Here is a 23,745-nt window from a genome sequence, read left to right on the forward strand (position 1 = left end):
CGTGTGAAGGCCTCATTGTATGTAAATGTGTCGTCACAGGGACCTGATGTGCTGGAACGAAGTTCAGAGCTGATCCACTCTGGGGAGCTGACTCGCGTCCTCCGACAAGGCAAAATGCAGCAGCGCAGCTTCTTCCTCTTCGACCACCAGCTGGTCTTCTGCAAAAAAGACGTTCTGCGCAGAGACCTGCTCCACTACCGCGGACGGCTGGACATGGACCAGACCGAGGTGGTGGACGTGGCCGACGGGCGGGACCCTGACCTGGGCCTGACCCTGAGGAACGCTCTGCGCTTGCGTCATGCGTCCACGCTGGAGTTTGTGTGCGCACTGTGCTGCAGGAAGGCCCAGGACAAGCAGAGGTGGTTGGAAGCTTTTGCCAAGGAGAGACACAGAGTCAGAGAAGATCAGGAGATGGGTGAGTGGATTCCTTTTGATACAGAACAGCTTCGGTGAATAGATTGTTGGAAAATGGGGGTGTGTGTGGAAATACTTTGACCTGAAGGAGTAATTCTTTTTTTCCAGGCATGGAGATCAGTGAAGAGCAGAGAAAACAGGCCATTGTTAACGCCAGACGAGCCAAAAATGGGAAAATCAAATGTAAGGAATTGTTTCTTTGCTTTTAATTTTACTATTTAATTTACGCCGTCATTCATTTCGTTCTCCCCCCTGCTTTTAGCCATCGGTTACTCCGGTTCTGTTCCACCCCACCACCAAAACCTCCACCCACTTCACCAGCGTCACGTCACCATTCCCACCAGCGTGCCTCAGCAGCAGGTTTTCACACTGGCCGAGCCTCCGAGACGAAAGCCTTATCACCTGCTGTACAGCATCACTCGCAACGCCTTTTTCAGGAAATGAGGCTTTGCTTCCCTCACCGACGATGACGTTTTTTTATTCCTGTGTTCAAACTGTCCTAAAGACTTTAAGAACATCTCTTTATTTTTTCTTGTTCTTTCCTGTCTGTGAATGTACTTTCATCTTTTGTCTGTGTCCTTTTCTTCGTCTGTTATAGTTGCACATTGAAGTGGAGTGCCTTCACGTTGTATGGGGGCATGATAAAAGTGTTAAAATAGTGTTTGTTTGTTTGAAATGCTGCTCACTAAAGCCCATGAGACCCCTCCCCCTCCCTCCCTCCCCCTTTGTTTTATTAATTCCAGCTGACAGATTTGTTTTTATCTAAATTGTGACGACGATGCAGCTTCTGCTTTTTACATTGACAAACATGGTTGTAGGTTATTTCACAAAGGCTGGACCCTTTTTGTTTTTGTTTTTGCTGTGAGCCTGTCAGCTCTGAGCACACACACACAGCCAGAGGATAAATTAACTAACACATCCATCCCCCCTGTTAACACTGTAAATAAAAAGGCTTGTACAAACAAATCGAGAACGTTGTCACTTTTAAAAAGTCATCATTTGCTCTTGCGACTTGCTACTAGCAAAGAAAGGCGGTTTGTGTTTTTTTTTTTTTTTTAGTTGATGTGAATTTGTCAGACGTTAATGAATGAAACATAAGCCACAGACCTGGAGGAGGTGCACTGCTATCAGCGAGCGCTCCGTTTTCTGCGTTGCTCGTCTGTGCTGAAGGATCTGGTTTCACACACCTGTCGGCCGTGCATCCAGACAGTGCGCAGTGTGCCTCCTACAACACCGTTTTTTCTTTTTGTCTGCTGCTTTTTTTCATGAAGCAGTTTTATTTCTGAAAGGAAACGGGAATGGAGATTAAAACACGGACGTCAGGAACGAGATGATCGAGGCTTGATGGGGATGCCTCTGTCATGGGCACGGAGCGCGAGGAGCAGCAGCAGCAGGCGAGCGCAGATGATGATGATGCAGCTCAACACGATGCTGCCAGTGTGAGTAAACTATATCAAAATGTGTAAATAAAAGAATAATCTTGAATTTAATTTGCTTGTATGTCCAGATCAAATCCTAAATATTGGATTATAAAATAAAGCATTTCTCTACATCAAGCCTCTGAGGATAAATCGGTTATTTTACCACTTTTACCACCATTTTTTATAATTTATTTTAAATATTTTTGTTCCTCATTGGGGGAATCTATACCCTTTTTACCTTGTGATAGATTAAGAGCAGCTTGCACAGTATGGGATGACACTGTATGAATAATATATGTGCATTGGGTAATTCAATGAGTGCCGAATGTGGACTTCTGATGGACTTTGTGTATCTCTCAGCCGTTTTCCTTTTACAAAATAAAGGGGGCGTCATCACGGGCAGAAACACAGGCTCACATAACTGTTGGTACATCAACCGCTAACTAACCGTCTGTCTGTAAACGCCAGGGTTTATTATATAGTTATTTTAATTTCTGTCAAGGTCTGTCGTTTTTTGGATCGTTTAGCATCGCTTAGTCCATTCTAATGTGAACTAGCTGACCTGGATAAGACCCGAGCGATGGTATCGGCAGGAAAATCTGAAATCCGAGTGCTCTCGTACACTGGCAGAGGCATCTAGAATATCAAGAAACTCTAGTTTGTTCTCTATATTATTTCAGCGTCATTGACCATGACTGCTTTGAAAGGTCGAGCTAGATTGACTCCCCACAATGACATCGCTCTGCATCACAGTATGAACACGTCTCTCTCTCTCTCTCTCTCTTCCTGTGGCTGCAGATTGCTGATGTGTCTGTGGAGGTGGCCACTGTGGACCACACTCTGCAGAAGCTGTACAGGAAGTACAGGAAGACTCGACGGAAGCCCAAGGGACTCAAGAGGCTTTGGGCCCGTCTGTTAAACGTCCCGCACCTCGCCATCATCATTGCAGCAGTGGTGTTTGTGGTGGTGGTGATCGTGTGGTCGCTGCTCTGGGTCTTCATATGTAAGTGGAAATAATACTGTTTTTAACACGTGTATACTAGCGTTTAAGAGTTTGGGGTCACTTAGAAATGTACTTATTTTTGAAGGAAAATCACTTTTTTTTCAATGACTATAACACAAAATTAATCAGAATTTTTTTTTAATGGAATATGTACATGGGTGTATAGAGGCCCATTTCAAATGTTCTAATGGTACATTGTGTTTGCTAATGGCGTTAGAAGACTATTGGATGATTAGAAAACCCTTGTGCAATGATGTTAGCACAGCTGAAAACAGTTTAGCTGCTTCTTTATTTGGAATAAAAATCATTATTTCTAATCTTGTCAATGTCTTGACTATATTTTCTATTCATTTTGCAACTTTTAATGGAAAACACAAAAATGTGTATAGGTGACCCCAAACTTTTGAACTGTAGTGTAAAGTTTGTATTAAATCTGTTTTTAAGAATGATCAATTATCATTGTTGTTGTTGTAATTTGCAGCGAACTAAAAATTATTTTAAGACACGACTCAACTAAAATCCACAGGTGATTCAAAGTATGGATTAAGAATTAGTGACTCATGGTGAGACTTTATTGTAACAGAGGACTGTGCTCCTTCCTGCACTGACTGGGAACTACAGTATTCTTCATATGTCCTTTTGTGTTGTAAACATCTGTCTCAGAATGAAAATGGCAGAGTCAATATCTGCCAGTAGTCCACCCCAAATGTTACACACTGGACTTTAAAAAAACTGTATTTTTATATGATCTAGTTTAACCACAATATGTTTTTTGTCATATCTTCAGTCCGCAGGGAAAGCAACAGTGGAGCTTACTTTGCCGGGATGTTTCGTCTTGCCAACGTGGAGTTTATCCCTGAGTATCGCCAGGCAGAGTCCCACGAGTTTGTGCACATGGCAAATAAAATACAGCACGTGGTACGTGTGTCCTTGTGTTCCTGTTGTTTGTGGCACGTGTGTGTGTGTGTGTGTGTTAAGCTCGTGTTCAGGGAGTCTCTTAATGTCGGTGTCTCATAGGTGAGCGACGTGTACAGGATGTCCTCTGTGGCCCGACTGTACAAGCAAACTGTCATTTCAGACCTCAGGTACAGTACGATTGTGAGTCAACAACGTGACGTGAACACCTGATACCGTATATATATATATATATATACACACACACACACATATATATATATATACACACACACACACATATATGTATATATATATACATATATGTGTGTATATATGTGTGTGTGTATGTATATATATATATATATATATATATATATATACATATATATATATGTATATATATATATATATATACATATATATATATATATATATACATATATATATATGTATATATATATATATATATGTATATATATATATATATATATATGTATATATATATATATATGTATATATATATATATATGTATATATATGTATATATGTATATATATGTATATATATGTATATATGTATATATATGTATATATATATATATGTATATATATATATATATATGTATATATATATATATGTATATATATATGTATATATGTATATATATATGTATATATGTATATATATATGTATATATGTATATATATATGTATATATATATATATATACATATATATATATATGTATATATATATATATATACATATATATATATATGTATATATATATATGTATATATATATATATATATACATATATATATATATATATACATATGTGTGTGTATGTATGGGTATATGTGTATATATATGTGTATGTTTGTATGTTTGTATGTATGTATATATATATGTTTATATATGTATGTGTGTATATATGTGTGTATGTATGTATATTTTTATGTATGGTATATATGTATGTTTATGTGTAATTATATATGTATGTATGTATATATGTGTATGAATGTGTGAAAATTGCACATGATTAGAATCTAATTATAATGAGAAATTCTACATTTCTTCACCTCCAGATATCTTAATGCGCGTTTGTAAATGCTAATTTTAGGCATAATATTGTTGAAATAGCACTTATTTTTTTCAAGTTAAAAAACCCCAACTTAATTACATGTAAAACAAATGCAGTTCTTGTTGTTTAGAGGTTATTATGCCATTATTTTACTGGTTGTACCATGTGAAACAATATTGGGGGTGCATGTGAATCAAGGGGAAATAAAATGAAAGTTCCAGAATAAATAAGTGAATAAATGCTCTTCTATTCTTCTCTCTCTGCAGTAACAGTGACAGTGGTATTCTGGTGCACTTCTGGATGCTGTTCGTCGTCCCTCGTCTGAAGAGCCCGGCCGTGTGTGAGGAGTGCGTCGGCGTGATTTTCCGAGACTCCGTCCACACGAGTCTGAAGAACAGGACGTCTGTGGGATACCTGCTGGGTCTGCCCGTGGACATCGACTCCATCCTCATCAATGGTTCGTATTATGTTGTGTGTGTGTGTTTGTGGTTGGTTTTCTAAATGGTGGAGACTGACTGTTGTCTCCTCCTCCTCCTCCTCCTCCTCCTCCTGCTGCAGCTGTCCAACGCTCAGATTACACATCAAACACAGCAGGTAGGTGAAGACATTTCATACGGACAAATAACAGTATTGTTTCTCCGTGACCGTCCTTCATTCCTCTCTCACAGGCTCACAGTGTGTAGATAAGATGTACGCCAACCTCCCCGGGGTGAAGGTCCCTTTAAACATCTTTTCATCGTGGGGTGGAGTGAGCTGCCATGTGAAGCTGACGGCCGTCCCCGGCTCTCTTATCCGTCTCACCGTCAACCTGTTCCTCATTGAGCCCAGTGACTGTGTGAATGATGCTCTGACCGTGTACGACGCCCTGCTGCCCATGAGGGGGCGCATTCTCCACAGGTGAGAGACCGGCAGCTTCATATTTAAAAACCACAACTGTGTCTCACTATGTGTTTTTTTTTTATACATGAATGTAAAGATAGATAAACTGAGGTGTGTGTGCTCTGTGCTGCAGGTTGTGTGAGCCAGTGTCCGGCTCAGTGTCCCTCGTCTCTACCTCTAACGTCATGCTGTTGTCCTTCAGGATGACCAAAGGCAACAAAACCTTCAGAGGAAACTTTGAGGCCATCGCTGCAGAAAGTAGGAAACATTTCTGTGATTGGTTCATTTTCTTTAACATTCTTTTTAATTATATTATTTGACTCAATTTTTTGTCTTAGCCCAATATTTGTGTATTAACTTTGGAATAATTTGACAAAACACTGGTTTTACACTGAAATTAGAAAGCAATCCATGAAGTGTTTGAGTTCAAACTCCAGCTCTGATGAAGACTTTGAAACTTCAACGATTGATCGCTTTCCCTTTTATGTTGGAGAAATAAATCCATGGAATACCTGACGATACCTGACGTAATGATAGATAAATAAATAAATACATGAATAAATAAATAAATACAGGAATGAATGAATAAATAAATACTGGAAAATAAATAAATACATGAATAAATAAATAGATAAATAGATACAGGAGTAAATAAATAAATTCAGGAATTAATAAATAAATACTGGAATAAATAAATAAATAAATAGATACAGGAGTAAATAAATACATGAATAATTAAATACATTCACAAGTAAATAAATAAATACAGGAATAAATTAATAAATGCTTTACATTTCTATATTTCTGTATTTATTTATTCCAGTATGTATGTATTTATATATCTATGCATTTATTTATTCCTGTATTTATTTATTTATGCATTTATTCCAGTATTTATTTATTTATGCATCTATTTATGTATTTATTCCTGTATTTATTTATTTACTTATTTATGCATTTATTTATTGATTCCAGTATGTATTTATTTATTTATTCATGTATTTATTTATTTATTTATTTATTCCTGTGTTTATTTATTTATTTATTTATTTATTTATTCCTGTGTTTATTTATTTATTTATTTAAATATGTATGCATTTATTTATTCCGGTATTTATTCATGCATTTATTTATTTATTTCTATATTTATTTATTTATTTATTTATCATTACGGCAGGTATCGTCCTCCATAGACGATGGAACGCCTCAGTTATTTCCTCCTCAGGTGTCTGCAGTGTTAGGAATCTGGGATTTGTTGCATTTTGAAGCGTTTTAAATATCCGCTACATATCCTACAATCCTCAGATTATAATCCTCATCGGCTCTGTGTCTATGTTCCAGTTTGTTTGTCTCACATTGAGACCCAGTCAGAGCCCGGCGTCAGTGCTCACATCTACAGCCCCTTCTACCCGAGCCTGCTGCCTCCTCAGTGCTCCTGCACCTGGAGGTTTGAGGTAGATCTCACACACAAACAAAGATATTTTAAACTTATCAAACTGATCGATCTTTTCTAAAATCCTGTTTTTTTTTAATTGTAGACATCAAATAATGGTCTGGGAGTTGCTCTGCAGTTTCAAAACTATGTCCTGAAACCAAAAGGCATGAAGGCCTGTGACCACGGCTGGTGGAAGGTCAATGAAGTCATGTATGTGCATCAAAATCAACCCAATTGTTTGTTTATATGTGTCAGTAATGGAGTTATTTTCACATAATATTCAGTTGTGCATTGACTCATTTGTCCTAAAACAACATCCTGTTGTACTTTGCTGACGCGTGTTCTCTTCCCACAGCTTCTGTGGCAGCTACGTGGGCCACAGCACAGTGTTTCGCATCTACGACCGGAGCCCAGAGGTGGAGTTTCGCTGCAGCTCACGTAACGCCGTGCCGCCGTTTCGGGCGTCCTACAGCAGCTACAACATCAGCCAACGTAAGCAAATGCGAGAACAAGCAAGAGCGTGACTCACGGGAGGAAATGAGTGCTGGTGTTTCATTGTGTTTTCCTCGTTGGGCTCTCGATGTGCTTAAGAGTAAGTGTAGAGTCACTGTTTTCTTCCAGCCTGTGCAGAGAACCACTTCCTGTGCTCCACTGGACTGTGCGTGGAAAAGAGCCGGCGCTGTGACGGCCTGGACGACTGCCAGGACGAGAGCGACGAGGTCTTCTGCTGTATGTTGTCTGCTGTACTTTTCCATTTTGATCTAAAAGTATTTCATCGTATTTACTCAGTCGTATATGAGTCTTGTTTCTTATTTTCACAGCGAGGCCCACAATGAAGTGTGGTGGCAACCGTCCTCCTCATCCTCTGTTTGTGTGCAATGGAGAGACGGACTGCACTGATGGAAGAGATGAGATCAACTGCACTCAGGGTATGGAGGTTTTCACTCTTACACTATGTTCAAAAGTCTGGGCTCACTTAGAAATGTCCTTATGAATATAACATTAAATGAATCATAAATACACTCTATACATTGTTAATGTGGTAAACGACTATTCTAGCTGCAAACGTCTGGTTTTTAATGGAATATGTACATAGGTGTATAGAGGCCCATTTCCAGTGTTCTAATGGTACATTGTGTTTGCTAATGGCGTTAGAAGGATATTGGATGATTAGAAAACCCTTGTGTAATGATAGCACAGTTGAAAACAGTTTTGCTGCTTCTTTATTTGGAATAAAAATCATTATTTCTAATCTTGTCAATGTCTTGTCTATATTTTCTATTCATATTGCAACTCTTTTGATGAATAAAAGTCTGACTTTTAATGGAAAACGCAACAAAAATTGTATCGGTGAGCCCAAACTTTTGAACAGTAGTGTAAATGTGATGCTAACAATGCTACATATGTTCACCCCCGCTGCACCAAGGAAAACAGCTTTTAAATCTACACCTGCTAAAGTCTATGATCTAAGTCTTCTTCACACAGTCAGATACCTTTTTCGAGGTGGAGTTTGTGTCACTAAGATAAATCAGATTAAGTCGTTCTAAACACACAGAAGTCACAAAATAACTAATTTGAACGTCCTGACGACAGCAGCAGCAAAGGATCAGCAACTCCTGTGATGTAAACATCTTTGATTTTCTCTCTGTTTACAGTCCAAAATGAGTATTTATAACGGCAAGAAAAAGCCACAAAAATTCTATTAGGTTAGAATGTACTGTAGCATAGACGGCCCTGACTATCGTTACCTCAAATATCTGTCTTTTGTTGTTTTTTGTGTGTCAGAAACGACCTGCTCTGCAATCAGGTACCAATGCAGCAGTGGCTCCTGCATCCTGAAGAAGAACGCTAAATGTGACGACGTTCACGACTGTGAGGACCTCAGTGATGAGGTGGACTGTGGTGAGGAGGATTCTCCACTTTTTTTTTTTTTTACATTGTTTACACACCCACTTCTACACGTCCCACACTCATGTTTTCACTATTGTTTCCTTTTTTGGGTTTATTTGCTGCAACTGGCAGTGGCTCGTCTGCAGAATAGGAACAGCCAATATCAATGCCCTGAACTGTGATTGGTCATTGATTTAGCTCTGGATTTATTTGTGAGGCTGATTGTACACAATAACTTCACGTCTTTGTCGTCAACTGGTCTACAAATTCTGAAAGAAATACGTCTTAAGTAATGAAATACAACAGTCAATACATTTAAGCTACACTACACCTTTGTTCTCACCTGAGCGATAAGCTCACTGCTTCTCCTCCAGTCCTCTGATGTGCAGCCATGAGATGGAGTCTCTGTTATTTTAATAATAATCCACTGGGCAGTGAGCTGTAAAGCTTCTGATCTGCAGCAGTGAGGAGGAGGAGGAGGAGGAGGAGGAGGAGGAGGAGGAGGAGGAGGAGGAGGAGGAGGAGGAGGAGGAGGAGGAGGAGGAGGAGGAGGAGGAGGAGGAGGAGGAGGAGGAGGAGGAGGAGGAGGAGGAGGAGGAGGAGGAGGAGGAGGAGGAGGAGACCCTGCTGTTATTTTATTACCGTGAAGATTCAAGGCGATGAGAACAGGGCCTGTCTTTGATCACTTTGCTGATAACACACACACTCACACTCACGCATGAACACACACATCAAAGCTGTAGTTTTTAATAAGGTGGCATTAAGACCAACCAGTCATGGCACTGATTCAGCGTCTCATACTGTGCAAACATGCAGACTATGGGCATATAAATCCCCGATTAGTGCATAATAACATTATAATAGCTTGTACAGTAAATGCGTACAAAGATGACATTATATATATATAATATACTCTGTTTTTAGCTTGTGGTCTCCCTCCTCCGGTGAAGAAAGACGGCCCCGGACGCATCGTGGGCGGGGTTAACTCTGTGGAAGGGGAGTGGCCGTGGCAGGCCAGCCTCCATTTCTCTGGTAACATGTACTGCGGCGCCTCGGTGCTGTCGTCTGATTGGCTCATCTCGGCCGCGCACTGCTTCAGCAAGGAAAGGTCAGAGACTGATAACACACCGGTTCCCCACGTGTGTGGTTAAAAAGGTTATGTTTGTGTGTAAACGTGGATTTTTTACTGTGCAGATTGTGACAAATAAGAAATATGATCACTGTTATGTCATTAAAATTGATGCCTCATGTGTTTTTAACTCTTAAACACCTAAAGTTTGGCCATTTTTTTGCTTATTTTAACCATTAAAGGGCCATATCTGGCAGCTATTTACTATTTAGTGCATGTTCAGTGAGTAAAAACACCGTCGTTATACATGAACACCAGATTTTGCACGTTAAATTAGAACTTTGAACAGTATAAAACGTATGTCTCAATGTCCACAAACAGGCAAAAGTTGCACAAACTGTATATGATCGTGTTTATTGCTGTGCAGGCTGTCTGACCCTCGTTACTGGAGCGCTCACCTGGGCATGCTGACGCAGGGCGGTGCCAAACACGTGGCCGAGATCCAGCGGATCGTGGTGCACGAGTACTACAACGCGTACACGTTTGACTACGACATTGCTCTGCTGCAGCTGAAGAAGCCCTGGCCTCCTTCCCTCGGCCCACTGGTCCAACCCGTGTGTCTGCCGTCGACGTCGCACACCGTCACCGACAGCCACCGCTGCTGGGTGACCGGGTGGGGATATCGCTCAGAGGAGGGTGAGCATGTGCTGCAGGTGGACAGAAATAACCTCTCCTCTACTCATTATGAGTTCCACGACTCCATGTCTGTGTCTTTGTCTCCCTGCAGACAAGGTTTTGCCCTCAGTCCTGCAGAAAGCGCAGGTTTCCATACTGAGTCAGAGTGACTGTAAGAAGAGATACGGCCCTGTGTCGCCGCGCATGCTGTGTGCCGGGGTTCCCTCAGGAGAGAGGGACGCCTGTAGGGTGAGCTTCTGTCTCTGACTCTGTCAATGAGACATTTGCTAACTTGTGGTCCATTTAAACTTGTGTTTTTGCTTTATTTCAGGGGGATTCTGGGGGTCCTCTGTCCTGTCGGTCATCAGACAGGGGTCGCTGGTTCCTGATCGGTATCGTCAGCTGGGGCGCCGGCTGTGGCCGACCGAACCTGCCAGGCGTCTACACCAGGGTCAACAAGTTCACCTCATGGATCTACAACCATATCAGCTGACAGCAGGCGCACGAACAGCGTCTGCTGCTCAGAGAAAATAATAAAAAAACATTTTCACACACATTTTTAGCATCTATGTTTTTCGGTGGAACTATTTTAATCATCTTTATTTACATGACCTCTTTAAAAAAACACTCTTTTGGTGTGTATGAAGACAAATCTTTGAAATGGTGCCATGTTTTTGGGAAACCTTAGGGGACAAAACTGTATCCTGTTTCTGTGTGGATATGTGTGACGTCTAAGAATGTTTACTCCCCAGAACGTTCTGGTAACGTTACCTTTTGGTTTGTAGGAACGTTCCCTGAAAGTTCCCCCCCTTACGTTCTCTTGTGGTTGATATGGAAAGTTTCCCTAACGTCCCCTAATTTTAGTTTTTGGTTGCACATTTGGTTCCTAGAACGTTCTGGGAATGTTACCTTTGGGTTTGCAAGAAGGTTCTCCTGTGTTTGATATGGAAAGTTTTCCTAATGTTAGTTTTTGGTTGCACATTTGATTCCCTGAACGTTCTGAGAATATTTCCGTTTGGTTTGCAAGAATGTTCACTGAAGATTCCCCCCTTAGGTTCTCCCGTGGTTGACATGGAAAGTTCTCCTAATGTTAGTTTTTGGTTGCACATTTGATTCAGTGGGGCGGTCCATTTTTCCTGGGGCCCCCACTGTCCCTTGAAACGCCTCTGGTTGTGTGTGTGTGTGTGTAAGAGAGAGGGAGTTCGCCCACATTATCTGTGGCACGGAGGATGGTTGTGGGGATTGTACCTTTTTCATAGTGCTCCCATTGTCCCCGCAGTGCATTCTGGGACTCCGTGTTACACCTGCCGCACAGTCCAGTGCAGGTAAACTGGAGGCGGTGAATGGCAGCAGCATCTGAGCCGCTCAGGGTCAGATTTCTGCGCCTTTTTTTTCTGTGCGTATTTATTTCAAAGGCAGCGACAGCGGGGGGTTTCCTCTCCATCTCTCTCTTTTTCTCCTTCTCTCTCTCCATCGTTTCTATGCCTTAGCTACTGTTGCACATCACCTCTACGGAGCCGACAGTGCTATGAGGACTCTCCTCAAAAGTAAGACTTGCGAAGTTTACTGCGTCTCTGGACATGGACGCTCATCCTGCGCCTCCGCTGCTGCTGCTGCTGCTGCTGCTGCACAGGTAAGAAACTGCGCTCTTTTCTCACTCTGTGCGCTTGTTCTGCAGGAACTACCTTTTTTTTTAAATGATGCACATTTATTATTAAACATGTTTTATTTTGCAGCAACAGATGCATGTTTAAAGGGATAGTGCACTTTTCTGTGTGGCAGTATGATGCACTTATGCATATTAACAGGGCCGACCCTAGGTATTTTGTTGCCCATGGCATGATGATTGTAACCCCCCCCCCCCAAAAAAAATACACAAAAAACCAAAATGATTTTAATATAATATATATGTAAAGTTACTTTCACAAACAAAGCATTTTACATGAAAAGCATAAACATTAGAGTAATATACACACATAAAAGCACATTTTAATGCTAATAAGATATTTTTTTTCACTCGTTTGTCCCTGAACATCTCGAGACTAAAGCAGAAATGCTTTATTTTTTTGTGTTTAAATGTGAACCAGGACAGCAGGGAAAATGTCGCCATAATGTCGTAAAAATAAAATAAAATAAATCATATCTGCATGCTATATTTTTAAAAACAGTATTACCGTAAGTACAGCTGTATAGTGGCAGCATGTGTCCTGATTCAGCGGTGACTGTTTGATATATTGTCAGAAATTGGAATTAGTTTACGCCAGGAGAAACTCTGATAGTACGAAATGTTCTGTGCATGAACAACGTGTTGTTTTCTGTGACAAGAGGGCCACACTGGCATAAATGAAGCAAGCAAATGGCCACAACTACACGTTTTCTAATTACTATTGCAGCATTTGAATCTACTTCCATTGATATTTTTCCCTTGTTTCCTCTGCTGCTCCTGTTTGTCCTCCTTCGCAGTCTGTCTTACTGTATGTAAAACACTGACTGTGCCGTGAAAACACCCCCACTTTAATAATCAGAACAATCAAAACTTGCCGCCTCTTGCTTCATCTTTGACGGTGAAATCAGTCTCAGAGAGTTCGGGACCCGGCTGCTCATGAATGTCCATGCCGCTCCATTGAGTGCTGACACGACGGAGCCAGGCCGTGGGAAAGCGGACCCCCCCTCAGCCACGCTTTGTCTTCTCCCCCGGGGAACCCTGCCAACCTCTTTAATGTTTCAGGAGATCCTTTCAGCTCGATGATCTTCATCCTCAGTAAATCAGCGTCTGCTCCAGACTTAAAATCAATCACTCATTGATTTTTTGTTTTCTTTCTTTATTGAAATAAAAACATCCAAACAATTAATAGCGTAACTTTAGTGCGGGGGGCGTGAACAACCGCTGGTGTGATATCTGAGTCGTGTTCTCGTCTCTGGAAAGGGAGAGGGGGAGTTAAAGGAGCCCACCCAGTCACTGAGCCCCCCCACCAAGCCTGAGGAGCGGGCAGAGCAGAGGGCGGAGGGGGGCCGAGCTCCAGCCTGTGGCTCCTGGAGAAGGTGGATGTTAGGTCTGCTGCCTTTCTTTCCCTTCACCGCCGCCATCGCACTGACCCTTCACTACTTATCGTGTGAGTAAATAAGTTTTTTTAGACTTTTTAGTCTTCGAACCTTTCACAACGCAGCTGCCGCATCTGTTTAAATCTTCCTCATCCTCCTCAGCTCCGCCTCCCTCGGTGTTCTTCATTGGCGGCAGCGTGGACTTCCCAAACCTGAGCTTCTCCTCGGAGCTGACCGACTCCACCTCCCCTCAGTTCCGCCTGCAGGCTCAGGCTTTGAAGCATTATGTAAGTGGAGCTCAGGACGTGTCTCTGGTCCCTCGTTCTCCCTCCTCCTCCTCCATCAGTCAGCCTTTGCATTTTTATTCATTTCCTTTATTCCTCATCTGCATTGTCCTCCTCTATTTTCCTTCCTTTTCTCCTCCTCCCCGCACACCACTTCCCTGTCCTCTGTTCTTCTTCTCTGTCGGTGTTAAATGTAAAGCTGAAACAGGAGCCGCGCACAGTGTTTCTGCAAGTTCCCAAGAGCCCCAGGGACCCAGGGCCCTTTCAGGGCCGAGGACAAGCCCGGCATTTGTGAGCGCGGCCATGTCCAGGCAGCGAGAGTGAGAGGAAGAGCAGGCCTTCAATAAAAACATTGTCTGTGTGGCTTTTCACACAATCAGCCGCTCTGTGTGCGACGCTGTGTGTGAGTGTGTGTGTGTGTGTGTGTGTGTGTGTGTGTGTGTGTGTGTGTGTGTGTGTGTCTGTGTGTGTCTGTGTGTGTCTGTGTGTGTGTGTGTGTGTGTGTGTGTGTGTGTGTGTGTCTGTGTGTGTGTGTGTGTGTGTGTGTGTGCAGCAGGACCTCAGTTTGACACTGGGGGTTGAAAGGGAGAGACGGGGCAGTCGGGGCAGGCCCAGACGCGACATGTGACATTGTGGAGTTTTGTAACGCATTGCCGCACATTCCTGCGATATTATGCGATTAGATTGGTGGAAAATGACCCAAAGAAATCTTTACAGTCCACTGTAATCCACTGCAGTATCTGTGCAGGAATCTGCTCATTAGAGAACAGCTGAAGTCGAGGCGCGGGAGCCTTCGAACATCCAGGGTTTGTACCTGGTACAGACACAATAGAGCTCTGTGCTGCTCAAAGTCAACACACACACACACACACACACACACACACACACACACACACACACACACACAGGTTCATGTGCAGGAGCAGCGGTGACCTCATTTGCACTGCTGTGATGTCACTCTGTCACCTGTACTGTGTGCAGTGTGTGATTTATGCTCTTTCTCCTTTTTTAAAAACAGTTCTCAGATCTTTACGAGTCCTCTCCGTGGAGTTCTTACTACCTGCGCTCGGGGATTACCGCCTTCAGGTATATAAAAAAAAAGACCCTACAAAGTGTTTATAAATGTATATATAACATACACTAGTGTTCAAAAGTTTGGGGTCACTGAGAAATGTCCTTATTTTTGAAGGAAAAGCACTTTATCAAAGGTGCCATATGTAAGAATGTGGCCAAAAACGGTTACTACATTCAAATTCAAAACACAGAGATCTTTTAGGTTTCGTTTTCTGACGTAACTGGCAACCCGTGGTTGCTCGGCAGCTGACACTCTACTGACTGCAATGATTGGTAGATGGCAGTAGGTGGCGCCACATGCCAAAACATGATTTCAAAACATAAACATGATTTGCAGTCTGCAAAATATTTTTTTTTAATGCAAATATTTTGTCTGTGCTGTTGTTGTTGGTGAGTTCAGTTTGTTATATGAACATTATTCCTGAGTCTCTGTGACATATTAGGAGGATTTTATGGCCAGTTGCTTCAGATTTATTACATAATGCACCTTTAAATGAATCATAAATACACTCTATACATTGTTAATGTGGTAAACGACTATTCTAGCTGCAAACGTATGTTTTTTAATGGAACATGTACAAAGGTGTATAGAGGCCAATTTCCAGTGTTCTAATGGTACATTGTGTTATTGGATGATTAGAAAACCCTTGTGCAAGGATGTTAAAACAGCTGAAAACAGTTTTGCTGCTTCTTTATTTTGAATAAAAGTGTGACTTTTAATTTAAAATACAACAATAATTGTATAGGTGAGCCCAAACTTTTCAACTGTCGTGTACATTGTAGTAGGAACAGCAACAATGTGAACCCTTTGTGTGACAGTGAAGGAGCAGAGGGGCTCACCGTCTTCTACTGGAGTCAGTTCTCTGGCCCTGACCATGTTGCCATGGCAATGCAGGGGTCCAGCCCAGAGAGGCTGCAGCGCAGGCTTCCCGGCAGCAACAAGGTGCAGCGGGACGGCCTCAACGAGCAGCGCTACTACATGGAGCAGGACGAAGACATGCTCCACCTACTGGGTACAAGCTCTCACTGTTGTTGTTAGTAGTCATAGTTTACACACAACAACAAACTCTACATATATAATGGTCTACATATATATAATGTGTTTGTTTGTGCAGGTTTGGACCCCGACGACTTTGAATCGGACGAAAAATCAGACAAGATTAAGAATCCAAACGGCTTCCAGAGCGGGAAGTGGCAGCTCGGCTTTCAAGGTGAGAGAAGGACGTCTCTGTGTTATGATGTTTTGCTTATTTAGTGTTTGTTTTTTGCAGAATGCAGGAGTTCTAATTGACTTAATGTGTGAGTAAGTGAAGGAAAGACGGGGATAAATGTGAAGAGAACGCTGACACGTGTCCAGATGTCACTGAATATCATGAGTGTAATGTATATGAGCTTCATCTAAACCAGATGTGATGAACTCAATGAACTGCTGTCTAGAATAAAACCCTTGGGACTGTTCAGTAACTCACAAAACGCAATATTCCATCATGATATCACATGAAAGCAATAATCCTGGTGATGTTTCACTGAATTTCAAAGTAAAAGCGCTTGTTTTGACATGGAATGACGCATACCAGAAAGAGATGTATTTAAATCTAAGTAATTTAAACAACAAACAAGCTTATATTGTATGTAATTTAAAGGTGCATTATGTAATAAATCTAAAGCAACTGGTCATAATATCCTCCTAATATGTCACAGAGACTCAGGAATAATGTTTATATAACAAACTGAACTCACCAACAACAACAGTACAGACAAAATATTTGCATTAAAAAAAAATATTTTGCAGACTGAAAATCATGTTTTGGCATGTGGCGCCACCTACCGCCGTCTACCAATCATTGCAGTCAGTAGAGTCTCAGCTGCCGAGCAACCACGTGTTGCCAGTTACGTCAGAAATCAAAACCTAAAAGACCTCGGTATTTAGAATGTGAATGTAGTAACTGTTTTTGGCCACATTCTTACATATGGCGCCTTTAACGTTAATGTGTCCTCTGAACAGCGATGTCCTTTGACCTCTACGCCAAATACGGCAACAACCGCACGCTGAGCCTCGTGAGTCCCAAGAAGCCGTACTACCAGTGGCGTCTGCGCGTGCCGTCGGGTCACGTGGTCCGCCTGGTTGTCCTCACGCTGCACGGCGCCACGCCGGGAAGCTGCACCGCCCACAAGCTGTCGGCGTACGACTTCCTGCTTCCTCTGCAGAACAAGATAATTGCCAGGTGAAGACCCAAAACTGTGCTCATGGTTACAGAGAAAATGTGTAACTGGTTTCAAGTCTGCATGATGCTGATGTACGCGTGCTCTCAGGTGGTGCGGCCTGCCCCTCTCGGGTTCGTCTCCAGTCATGAGGCTCACGTCGTCGGGGAACGTCATGCTGGTCACCTTCTCCTTCAGCAGACAGAGAGATGGAGCCATATTCAAAGCCTATTTCCAGGCCATCCCAAAAGTTGGTAAGCGTGGAATTAGCTGTGTGTTTTTTACAGGATCTTGGGATGTATTTTTCCTGAAGTTTGTGTCTGTGTGACCGTCTCCTCCTCTCTGCAGGTTGTGGAGGATCCATTTCCTCTTGGAACGGCTCCATTTCCTCACCCTACTATCCGGCTTATTACCCTCCTAATGTAGACTGTGTGTGGACACTGCGGGTGAGTCACATGAGTATGTGTGTGTGTGCGTGTGTGTGTGTGTGTGTGTCGGTAACAGGAGGAAAGAAAGGAGTGAAAGAATGAATCATCTGTCTATTATTTGACCGTCCACATTCCAACATTGTCCAGTCCTCTTCTGACTTCCCTATCAGGCGCCGTTGCCGGGATACCTGATCTCCATGACGATCGTGGCAATGGACATTCAGGATTCGTCGTCGGACGGCTGTGAGAAGGACTGGCTGGACATCGGAGGACTCAAGTGAGTCAAGGAACTGAACTGACCGGGATCATTCATTTTATAAAGTTTAATAGTCATTTTTGATGTTATTTGGTCAGTTTTAACATGATTTGTATGCTGTTTATCTCAGTCAAGCAATACTATCAGCCCTAATTGAGGGAGCGTTTGTAGTAGAAGTGACACTCCTTTACTTCTGCAGACTGTGTAACCCGGTGTCGGACAGCAGCAAAAAGCGAGTCTTCTCCTCTCCTCTGTCTCTTCACTTCCACTCGGACGAATCCCTCACTCACAAAGGCTTCTCCCTGCTCTACAGAGCCTTCTCCCCGGAGAGCAGTGAGTGAAAACATGTCAACGATGTCGTCTCTTCAGTCGTTCGCTGTAAAGTTTGTTTTCCAAACGCGGCGCGTTAAGTTTCCCCGTCGTCGTCTGTCCTCCAGCTTGTCCTCGTCAGTTCCGCTGTGGAGACGGACGCTGTGTCCCTCTGAGGAAGGTGTGCGACGGCGTCAAAGACTGCTCTGACGGACGAGACGAGGCCAAATGCTGTTTGTGGAGATAATTTTTATCTTTTTTTAACATGAAATAGGCTTTCTTATATATATGTGTGTGTGTATATGTGTATATGTATATGTGTGTGTGTGTGTGTGTGTATAGGTATGTGTATATACGTATATGTGTTTATGTATATATACATATAAATGTGTATATGTGTGTGTGTGTGTATATACAGTGTATATATGTGTATATATATGTGTGTATATACAGTATATGTGTGTATGTATATGTATATATATAATCTATATATATATAGATATGTGTGTGTGTATATACAGTATATATGTGTGTATGTATATGTATATATATAATCTATATATATATAGATATGTGTGTGTGTGTATATACAGTAAATATGTGTGTATGTATATATATAATCTATATATAGATATATATGTGTGTGTGTGTTTATAGGTATATGTGTATATACGTATATATGTGTATATACGTATATATATATATGTGTGTATATACAGTATACACATATGTATACTGTATATACACACACATATTATGTGTATGTATATACAGTATACATGTGTATATATGTGAGTGTTTGTGTGTATAGGTATATGTATATACAAGTGTGTGTATATATGTGTGTGTATATATATTTATATATATATAATATAATAAAATATATATATATGTATAGTACATTTGGGTCATTCTCTGTTCTGCCATTTATTTTGAGGCTACATACTCACATATTTGTGTGTTTGTGTGTTTCATTGTGTACCAAATCAAACCAATCCTTCAGCGTCCTGCAGACCTGGGGACGTGTTGTGTGCTAACGGTCAGTGTAAACCTCAGAGCAGTCAGTGTGTCGGTCAGAGCTCGTGTGCAGGCAGCAGTGAGGAGGGCACCTGTGGTGAGTTCACACTAACCTAACAACCTAACACAACACATTCATTGTTACGATGTTGTTGTTGTTTGTTTGTTTTATCCGTCGTTGACCAGGCTCACTGTTGTTTTTTTCCCTCCCATCAGGGGGAAAATGTTACCACATGTGTCCAAACAAGGTGTGTTTGCCAAAGTCCTCGGTGTGTGACGGCGTGAGCGACTGCAAGGACCGTAGTGACGAGCTCAACTGCACCAGAGCCTGTGAGTCGTCACTCACCACATCAGCCATCACATATATGTATATATATATATATATATATATACATATATACATATATGTGTACCTGTATATATGTACTATGAATAATACATATCACTGTAATAATAAGACCTAACCTTATAAGACACTGCAAACAGGATACAAATATGACCATGTAGCATGTTTGTAGAAATAGCAATAACAAAAGTGCATACAATAATCTTCTTCCTTAATATCGTATGCATTTTTATAAATCTGGCTAAGGCAAAGATCTCACTCTTAAATATCCAAAGTGACTTATCACAGTCACGGATATCTGAATATACCTGTACCTGTTTTCGTTTGCCAGTGGAAGGAAGCCCGACCTTCACTGAGCACACAATGACCTCTGACCTCTGACCTCTTCTTAAATGATGTGTTAAATAAGCTTTAATAGTGAAGTAATCCTCTTTAATTTGCACACCTGAGCTTTGGTTTACTCCAAACCTCCTCTCTCCAATGATGAGAGGAGTGGTGCCACATCCTGAGAGGCAAAGAGAGCGAATATGCAAATATGCTTCACATATTTGCTGTATGTGAAGCAAATATTGTCTTGACCAAGGATGTTAACAACTGCTTTTTCTTGTTTATATGTCTATCTTGGATGCTAAATGGTCGTCTTTGTGTCATCTTATTAGCTGATATGGGCCGGACACAACAGTTTTTGCTTGAATAAAGTGGATTTAATTTCATAAGAACACTGTATTATTGTTAGTAAGGTAGTATTATTACTTTTTAAACACATTAAGTAACGTATTACCCCCTTAACTTGTCCATCACTGCTTAAAAAGGATTTCTAATTCATACTTTTTGTCTTCAGATTTCAAAGGCTGCTCCTCGACCTCGTACAAATGTGCCAATGGAAAGTGTGTGAGTAAAGTCAACCCGGAGTGCGATGGATTTAAAGACTGTTTCGACGGCTCTGATGAACTGCGCTGTGGTAAGAAGTCGCTCGCAGATTCCCTCTATTTGGATTCGGATAAGGATGGATCCTCACGTCGGTCTCTTTGCCTCTCAGGATGTGGCACCAGGCCCAGGAAGCGCACTAAGATAGTGGGAGGCTCCGACGCCGCGGCGGGGTCGTGGCCGTGGCAGGTCAGCCTCCAGATGGACCGATACGGCCACGTCTGCGGCGCCACGCTCGTCGCCAACCGCTGGCTCATATCTGCCGCTCACTGCTTCCAGGACTCGGACACGATTAAGTAAGAAAGACGCCCCGACGGCCTCTTTGCAGGCGTCGTAAATGACGTGAGTGTGCTCTTCATGTATAGCGTGTCTGCAGGTACTCGGACGCTCGCTCGTGGCGAGCCCACATGGGGATGCGCGCGATGACCGTTGGGAACAACGGAGCGGCCACGCGGCTGATCCGGAGAATCCTCCTCCACCCTCAGTACGACCAGTTCACCTCTGACTACGACATCGCGCTGCTGGAGCTCAGCGCCCCCGTCTTCTTCAGTGACTTGGTGCAGCCGGTGTGCGTCCCCGCCTCCACACACACCTTCACCACCGGGACCAACTGCTACGTCACGGGCTGGGGAGTCGTCATGGAGGACGGTAAAAAGGAGCTGCTCTAACAAATCCAAGATGGATGGAGTCGGACTTTTCATAACACTTCACTCATGTGTTTTTATCTTGACCACAGGTGAACTGGCCTCTCGCTTACAGGAGGCCTCAGTGAAGATCATCAGCAGAAACACCTGTAACAAGCTGTACGATGACGCCGTAACTCCCAGGATGCTTTGTGCCGGGAACCTGCAGGGAGGGGTGGACGCCTGCCAGGTGAGCGTGTGTGTGTGCGTTAAAGGGATACTTCACCGATTTGAATGTGGCTTTGTATTGCTAGAATAGCAGTAGTATTTTTTAGAAAAAGTGCTTCCCTTCCTCAGTTTTTCCCTGACTTGTAAAAAAATCTGTTTTCCCTTATCCAAATGGGCCCTACTGTGAGTCAAATGACGCGTTTCGCATCACAGTAGGGCACATTTTGAAAATGAAAAACAGATTTTTTTTTACAACTCAGTGAAAAAGTGAGGGAGGGAAGCACATTTTATAAATACGATACATATTCTAGCAATACAAAGCCACATGCAAATCGGTGAAGTATCCCTTTAAGTTGAGTTTTCAGTGTTTTGTAAATCCGCCTTTTAGTCATAACCACATTAAAATGTGGTTTATTTTGTTTTTCTGTCATTTCCCACACCGTCCTTAAACCACAGCTGATAACAAAAGCATTATTACTCATCCCCAAAGTCACAGACTACGTTACGTTGGTCACGTACACTAACGTTCAAAAGTTTGGGCTCACCTATACAAATATTTGTTGTGTTTTCCATTAAAAGTCAGACTTTTATTCATGAAAAGAGTTGCAAAATGAATAGAAAATATAATCAAGACATTGACAAGATTAGAAATAATGATTTTTATTCCAAATAAAGAACTGTTTTCAGCTGTGCTAACATCATTGCACAAGGGTTTTCTCATCATCCAATAGTCTTCTAACGTGATTAGCAAACACAATGTACCATTAGAACACTGGAAATGGGCCTCTATACACCTATGTACATATTCCATTAAAAACCAGACGTTTGCAGCTAGAATAGTCGTTTACCACATTAACAATGTATAGAGTGTATTTCTGATTCATTTAATGTTATATTCATTGGAAAAAAAAGTGTTTTCCTTCAAAAATAAGGACATTTGTACACTCTTAGAAATAAAAGTGCTAAGTAGAACCACATAAGGTTCTTCGGCTTGTCCTCATAGGAGAACCCTTTTTGGCTCCAGGTGGAACCTTTTTATAAAGCTTCCACCAAGAACCTTTTTAAGAGCCTTTATTCAGGAAAGGGTTTTTCAGAAGCAGAAGGTAGAACCTCAGCCCTTATAGAAGAACCCTTTTGGAACCCTTATTTCTAAGAGTGTAAATGACCATCTCTCCAGTGTTCTAATGGTACATTGTGTTTGCTAATGGTGTTAGAAGGCTATTGGATGATTAGAAAACCCTTGTGCAATGATGTTAGCACAGCTGAAAACGGTTTTGCTGCTTCAAATAAAAATCATTATTTCTAATCTTGTCAATGTCTTGACTATATTTTCTATTCATTTTGCAACTCTTTTTATGAATAAAAGTCTGACTTTTAATGGAAAACAAAACAAACATAATTGTATATGTGACCCCAAACTTTTGAACGGTAGTGTATTATAAAAAATGAATTGGTGCAGCACCTGGAAACTAAATTCACAAAATGATATATAAATAAAGTATAAATCAGTTAAAAGCAGCCTCTCTTTCAACTGTTGAAAGTGTCCATTATATGAGAGTGAGCTTTTCTACGACCAAACCTCGCTCAAAGAGGAAGTTGAGCTTTTATGAAGTGCTGTTTTATGAGCTACTGACGCACAGCAATGTCGACCAGGTCCGAGAACCAGTCTGAGTCATGGTCCTGCCCAGGAAAATCATATTCAAGCCACTTTATTTCACCGTGAACTCCAATGTTCTGACTGGAAACTGATCAGGAAGTTCAAATATGTCATTCTGGGACTACAGTGTGACACAGACGAGGCTGCAGCAGAGTAAAAATACACCTTTTCTTTCTGGACATTGGTTCCGGCAGAGGAAACTATTGTAGCTGATGATGTTTGTCTGTGTCTGTGTGGGCGTCAGGGCGACTCTGGAGGTCCGCTGGTGTGTCTGGAGCGAGGGAGACGCTGGTTCCTGGCGGGGATCGTGAGCTGGGGCGAAGGCTGCGCGCGGCTAAACCGCCCCGGGGTTTACACGCAGGTGGTGAAGTTCAGCGACTGGATCTACCAGCAGACTAAAGGACAGGTGTGACGAGAACAAAAAACAACAACAAAAAAACACCACACTGACACACTGGGGGGAGCACATGACTTTAACACGCAGCAGGAGGAGGAGGAGGAGGAGGAAGAGGAAGGTTTCAGACGTGGAGTCTTAGCGCTCTGGTCGTGGTTGTTATGTGACGACGCGGTCAGACGAGCGCGTTCA

The 23,745-nt window shown here is 42.0% G+C and overlaps 2 protein-coding genes across 2 annotated transcripts; both read left to right on the forward strand.

Annotated features, from left to right (window-relative positions):
* Window positions 1-3,663: 3,663 nt before the first annotated feature.
* On the forward strand, window positions 3,664-11,259 carry tmprss7 (transmembrane serine protease 7; the record flags this gene model as incomplete). The annotated part of the gene is made up of 16 exons (XM_083901298.1): window positions 3,664-3,756; window positions 3,856-3,923; window positions 5,085-5,275; window positions 5,377-5,412; window positions 5,487-5,715; window positions 5,831-5,955; window positions 7,039-7,151; window positions 7,236-7,342; window positions 7,488-7,624; window positions 7,754-7,861; window positions 7,954-8,061; window positions 8,918-9,034; window positions 9,947-10,130; window positions 10,519-10,787; window positions 10,879-11,015; window positions 11,098-11,259. 16 exons carry the CDS (start codon window positions 3,664-3,666, stop codon window positions 11,257-11,259), a joined length of 2,184 nt encoding a protein of 727 aa, XP_083757424.1.
* Window positions 11,260-12,294: 1,035 nt separating this feature from the next.
* LOC310937483 (suppressor of tumorigenicity 14 protein homolog) lies at window positions 12,295-23,571 on the forward strand (the record flags this gene model as incomplete). Its single annotated transcript, XM_083901765.1, has 19 exons — window positions 12,295-12,399; window positions 13,693-13,879; window positions 13,971-14,095; window positions 15,111-15,178; window positions 15,986-16,179; window positions 16,282-16,377; window positions 17,172-17,391; window positions 17,480-17,622; window positions 17,717-17,814; window positions 17,967-18,073; window positions 18,252-18,385; window positions 18,490-18,594; window positions 19,365-19,475; window positions 19,595-19,708; window positions 20,566-20,685; window positions 20,764-20,947; window positions 21,028-21,299; window positions 21,388-21,524; window positions 23,404-23,571. The coding sequence occupies 19 exons, from the start codon at window positions 12,295-12,297 to the stop codon at window positions 23,569-23,571; spliced, it is 2,688 nt and encodes an 895-aa protein (XP_083757891.1).
* Window positions 23,572-23,745: the final 174 nt, after the last annotated feature.

The sequence above is a fragment of the Microchirus variegatus genome, assembly GCF_963457635.1.
Source record: "Microchirus variegatus genome assembly, chromosome: 15".
NCBI classification, from domain to species: domain Eukaryota; kingdom Metazoa; phylum Chordata; class Actinopteri; order Pleuronectiformes; family Soleidae; genus Microchirus; species Microchirus variegatus.